The sequence below is a fragment of the Acipenser ruthenus genome, chromosome 12, assembly GCF_902713425.1.
Source record: "Acipenser ruthenus chromosome 12, fAciRut3.2 maternal haplotype, whole genome shotgun sequence".
Classification (NCBI taxonomy): Eukaryota; Metazoa; Chordata; class Actinopteri; order Acipenseriformes; family Acipenseridae; genus Acipenser; species Acipenser ruthenus.
The window spans coordinates 4,380,410-4,386,866 of NC_081200.1; the positions used below are offsets into that span (position 1 = coordinate 4,380,410).

General features: G+C 34.5%; 1 protein-coding gene across 2 annotated transcripts in view; it reads right to left on the bottom strand.

Moving 5' to 3' along the window:
• Positions 1 to 259: 259 nt before the first annotated feature.
• Positions 260 to 6,457, bottom strand: part of LOC117416992 (short stature homeobox protein 2-like) — a 7,022-nt gene continuing 824 nt past the window's right edge. Inside the window, exons 2-5 of one of the 2 annotated variants that reach the window (XM_034028530.3) lie at positions 4,050 to 4,258; positions 1,869 to 1,926; positions 1,328 to 1,416; positions 260 to 929 (exon numbers count right to left, since the gene is read on the bottom strand). In XM_034028530.3, coding sequence (XP_033884421.1) covers positions 672 to 929; positions 1,328 to 1,416; positions 1,869 to 1,926; positions 4,050 to 4,258 — 614 coding nt within the window. In that variant the 3' untranslated portion in view covers positions 260 to 671. Of the gene's footprint in view, positions 966 to 1,327; positions 1,417 to 1,868; positions 1,927 to 4,049; positions 4,259 to 6,457 lie in introns of both variants that reach the window. The other variant, XM_034028529.3, reaches the window with a different exon arrangement.

Genomic DNA, 6,457 nt, shown 5'->3' on the forward strand with positions numbered 1-6,457 from the left:
TCAAGACATTGTTTTGATTTTGCCACAGTTTATAACTATGAATTCAGTACATAATCTCCAAGCTCTAAAATGTTTGTGAAAAATATTTTTTAAAACACTGCAATCCTTTAATATGAAAACGAAGTGCAACCGACTCAAGTGACGTCATCGATGAACGCAAAGTACACATGCACATACTGGTTTGCTATTCTCTTCTGGAGAAAAAAAAATCTCCCAAGGTTAGCCTTTTTTTTTTTTTTTTTTTTTTTTACAACGGTCCAAAGTATTTTTTTTTTTTTTGTGGAAAACTCTGGTATACGTTTCAAATTAAAACGAGGCCAGCCTCTTGTTACATCAAATAATAATGTATTAAAGTAAAACTTCGCAGAATCGTTCCTTTTGTCAAACAAACGTCTGAACGTCCCAGCTGCGTAATCGGTTTTTCTTATACTTAGTATACTTTTGCTTAAATAGACCTCTTCACTTGTTCTTTTTTCTTGGTGTTCCTGTAGTGTATTGACTTGCCAGACTACCAATAACTTTTTGTATAAATATAAGAGTCCTCCTTGTTCATTTTCACAAAAAAATATATATAAATAACGTCTTTCGTTTCGAACACTTTGTCTGCCTTAGTCGTTGTATCTGACTTTCAAGTCAGTTTTGAGTCTCTGTAACGCGCTTTGGTCCGCTAGTCACAGTCCCAATGCGGCAGCGTGTTTTTTGGCCTTGAGTCTGAGATCTGCGATGCTTGAGTTTTTATTGGTGGTCTTGGCGGCTGCAGCTGCAGCCACGACTGATGCAGCGGTTGCAGATTCCGCCGCAAGCGTGGCCAAGGGCAACCCAAATGGTGGAGCGGGGAACATCATGTAAGGCGCGTGCGCCGCCAGGTGAGAGTGCAAGTGATGGTGCGCGTGGGCCACGGCACTGTCCAGCTGAAGCTGGGCCTGGACCTGAAAGGAGAAGGGCGGCACGTTGCAATGACTATCCTAAAGACATACAGATAGGGAAAAAAGGGGGAAAAAACAGAACATTAGCACCTGAAAGGCTGCGGAAACGGCAGCATTTTAGGTGACCCCTCAACCACACGCACCAACTCTCATGAATTCAAACAAAAAAGTCCCCTTTATATATCATAGGCCTATACATTTTGTATATCAAGACCAAAGTGTCCCGAAGGATGCTTTTTATGATTATAACTATTACAAACAGAAAATGTGCAAAACCAAAAATTGACTTGAGATTATTTACCTATCATTTACAAACTTTATATTATAATAATGATAAACGACATCAAAAACGTAAAGAATAATAATTGATATAGTACTGTTCTTCAGCATACTGGACTTGCCTGTTGAAACGGCATCCGTAAAGCTCCTACGTTGACATATGGCGCTACTCGGCAGGCTTCATACTGACTGGCTGCTCCGATAAGGACTCCTGCAATAATCAAAGAACAGGTTCAAACCTCTGCCTAACCCGTTTCTTACAATGTTGTTTCACATATAAACACAGGCGCAGACATATTAAAATAGACATGCAATATCTAAAATTATAAGCACTGTGAGGAATGTAGCGTCTATAGCATAATAAGCAACCGGAAAAAGAAAAAAAATCTGAGCTCTATTGTTCTGTGCTTTCAGACACAAAACGAGACTCGTTCAAAATGTATTTTTTTAAAAATACCATGTGAATGAAAAGCAGTACACGTTGCACATATTTTTTTTTTTATCAAATATTCGTGGATAGACTGGATAGATCAGGTTTTAACACGAATATATATATATATATATATATATATATATATATATATATATATATATATATATATATATATATATATATATATATATATATATACACACGTTTTAGAAAACAAATCTTGTGCTCACCTTTATGGAGCTGATTCTCTTGTTTTCTGCATTTAGCTCTCCTGTTTTGAAACCAAACCTAGAGGGAGAGACATTAATTAGTGTCATCCGCATGTGTGGAACATGCTATACCTTTCAAACTGGCAACAGGCTCCTGAAATATGAATACCTTATTTATTACAATTAGAACATACAAGGATGACTGCATGAGGAAAGAAACCACAAACACAAATGAATGAATAAATAAATACATAAATAAATAAATAATGACGAAGCACACTTGATCGAAATGTGCAGCCTAAAATTGACCATAAAAAATGACTTTCAGTCCATGGTTTCATCTTTCTATAGATTATGGTCCCCGAAGAACCAGATTGACTCCCTGATGATACCCAATACCAACATGTGATAATGGCCCTGGACGTCTGAGCAATGGGATCTAAGCAGAGTGTGCTCATTAGTAGCCTGTAAAATTAATTAGCTTTATCTGCAAGAAAATTGATGTTACTGCAGCTTTTAATGCCTCACAGTTTAGTTTAATTACTGTCATAACAACTCTAGAACAAAGAGTTTTCTGAAGATAGCGGTTTCTCAGATACTTCTTTGTCGCAGACGTTATTTTTTGGTTAAGAGAATAGGCAAAGGCAGATTAAGAAACTCATTATTATGGTAATCTGCTTTGAATCCCATGGAACAGATAAATTAAAACGAGAAACATAATCATTGTGTGGTGTCTGAAATACATGGGGACGGGGGGACGGGACGTTTAACTTGACCACGTCTGAAAACAAAACAAAACAAAACAATCTTAATTTACGTTATTTACCATAGATGGCTGACATCAACAATCACGTGATATAGTGTTATATATACAGGTTGTATATACTTTATACATATTTTATGGACCTTTTCATTTTAAACGTTCTGCACAGTTGTTATTTCCTCTAGCGTTTTGGTTTCTATGGCTTGGTTTTACTTTTCTTTTGTGGAAATCTGTGCAACATCATCACATCTATATAAGTGTAAAATGATATGCTGTGAAACATGCATAATTTATGTAAATCCTTGGAATGTGCGACTTGCGCCCCCCCCCCCCCCCCCCCCCCCCCCCCATCCAAAAAAAGGTTAATTATATCATGCATTAAGGAAACGTTGCAAAACAAATTATAATTTAAAAAGTCTGTTCAACATTTGCAGGGCCCCATTTTGTTTGTTTAGGTTAAATATTTTATAAAGTAACAAAACAGAGAAACAGAAAAAAAATATTTGGAAACAAGACCTGCTAACATTGGATCAGTATGATGGAAATCGATGTCTATGTTCATGGTCATTGTTAGGTTGTATTTATACCCTTATCGTATTACAAGTAGGTCGTACCACACTTAAGAACTGTTACTATATCTCGGTGCAGATGGTCCTCTCTGTAATAGTTCAGAAATCTTACGAGAGCTGCAGCTGTCTTTGGGCGATAAATAACCGTTACCTAAATTATAACATATTTTATTGATACCAGCAAAGCATACAACAGCATCTTTATACCAGAAATCAATTGACAACAATAAAGTGAACGTGTTAGTATATAATAAATAACTTATACAATAGTCGACGAAACCGAAAAATGAAACCTATTTTAGGGCTTTTTTTTGTTGTTGTTATGAATTTTCTTTAACAAAAGTAAATAAAAAGTGAAAATGAAAACATTGTGGTCACAGATTAATACAAACTGTTATATTTGCACATTTACCGGTAGAACACATACTGACATTCATTCTGTGAAAGATAATATGCAAATTATTTTTGTTTCCTTCTCAATTTTAGGAAAAACAAATGTTCTAGAACTTAATTTGTTGGCAACTGCATACACAGCAGAGCTTTTTGCTAGGTTTTATTCATAGCAATGTTAATTTGGACAAGCTTGATTCTCTGTATGTATTTATTATTTGAACATGTGAAGTGAAGACAAATTGATGATGCAGTCAACCATTCTTGGTTGGGTTTTTTGTGAATATGTGTCACCAATGATTACTTCAGACACAATAATATGTAACACAGTTAGTATGTAATTATATTGCTATTAACTGCACCTAAAACAAACACGTACAGCATTGCAAGCACAACAGTGGTTCTATACACACGCCAGACACAATAACACTATTACCGTATTAAAGGGTGGGATGTATATTTACAGAATGCCTTACTTACTTGTACCCTTGCTTCAGACAGACCCAGTCGTTGGCTAAGCTCTTCCCTCATAAAGGCGTCTGGATAATGAGTTTCGTCAAAAAGTCTCTCCAGTTCGTTCAATTGCTCCAGCGTAAAGTTAGTCCGACTTCTCCTCTGCTTTATTTTGGTCTGTGCTTCATCGTCCATTGACTTGGAATCCTCTTTTCTTTCTTTCATATCTGTATTACCTGGAACAAGAGATATCGAACACGAGGCCATTAAGATGGATTAAATAAGGGTACAGAAGGGATGCCCTCTCCTTAAAAAAAAAAAGAAAACAGCTGAGGATCTGCCTTCCCACCAACCCCAGATTTGTATTCTGATTAGATTTTAAATAATTAAATCCTTATAAATATGCACGCGCCTGTTACACAGTTGGATATCTGACAGTGGCTGTATGATATTTTCAAGCATAAAAAAAAACAAAAAAAACTAGGTTACCTTTACAAAATGTTTTGAGCAGTCTACTTATGAGGAATATTCATAAGCTTTGTTATACGAGACAGTTTCAGCCGCGCACAACGCGGGAACAGTAATATCTGGTTATCATTCAGATACATGTTCACATTTGCCCTGGACAAAAATACATAATATCACACTTGTTATAATAACCGTCCTAAATGTTTTCTAAATACATATTTCTTCTTTATAGGTAATTAGGCACATATGCAACACTGGCCATTATTTAATCGGACATATACGCCTTTTCTGTGTTCATATGTCGTTATATAGCAAATAAAGAGGAGTCAAATTGGAATTTAAAAAAAGCACTTGTAGTAATATCCTAATTATATAGTCTATAAAAACAGTCTCAACAATAAGAGCATTATAAACAACACCAGTATTTTTTTTTTTTTAAATGCAATTGTATTGAATTATTTAAATAGCTATAGTCTACAATTGGAATTACAAAAAAAATATATTCGATTACGTGGAGCCATTTTTAATATAACTCAACAGGATCTGTTTTCAATTATATATATATATATATATATATATATATATATATATATATATATATATATATATAAACACACACACTCAGAGTTTTAAAGTTCTTACTAAGCAATAATCAAAAGTGTCAAAAGTGTTTAATAATAAGCGAAACGAATGCTGATTTGGGTTAAAATATAAATAAATACAACATTCTGAAGTAAGTACTAAAATGTGCTCATTAAAACGTATCCGGAAGATGCTCTCTATCAAGTTCCGATCTCGTCAGAAATGGTTATTTGAACATAGCACTAAAGTAAACAGTCAACCCAGATTACATCCGTCCCGTGCACTGCGCTCTCCAACATTGCATCAAATACTGTATCTACTACCTCTGTTCTCTGAATGAGGCAAATATCTATGCTATTTGTATACAAGATAGAAATATACCGGTAATACAGAAACATAGAATGTTTGTAGGCAGGCCACATTATAATGAGAATCAAACAGCAGATTTTTATCAGGGCTGTATGTATCGCTTCGGTTTTTGCATTCTGTCCTAACAGCTATACTGCTATAACGACCATATTCCTGGGCTTATCTTTTGCTGTATAAACGATAACACGTTGTATTTTTTAAGATACCTGACTATATACTGCATATTTATACAGTACAAGTGGACATGTAAATTGTTGTTGACAGTGATATTCTCGTTTATTATTTGTTATGCAAAATGTGTTGGAGCCTAATGGCACATTAAACACACACACACACATTTGCTATTTTAATGAAGGACAACATTATTTGAGAACAAAAAGGAAGAATTTAGATCCAAAAAACATGACAGTATTTTAGTGGTTATACGATTTCAGCATTTTCGTATACGTATATTGTGCATGATAATAATAATAATAATAATAATAATAATAATAATAATAATAATAATAATAATATCCTTACATACTGCATATAGGCATACAAAATGTGTATTTCTTGTCTGAACGACACTTCATATGACAGGTGTATCTGTACACAATAATATTATTTTAGCTCATGGAGGCAGGCTACCTGTTTTTCCAAAAAACCTTGCTGTGTTCACAGCTTTGCATTTGTTTCTTAACCAGATAATATATCAGTAAGACAGATATGTGTCCTAATTACAAAACGTGAACACGATTGAACTGATTTTGTGAATGTAGGGCTACACTTACAATGCATTACATCATGGCAGGAACATAAAACTTTCATAGATGTGATTATGTATGAACGAATACGGCCCAGGTCTTACTGTTGCAAGTATTCCTAACATTTCCAAAACATCACGAATAACATTATTCAAATGAGAGAAAAAAAATGTTACGTCGTACGTCCGTTTGCAGTATTTTTGTTTTTCATTTATTTAACTTTTTTCATAATAACTGTAACCTTAACGAGATGCATGCATGTCTACATTA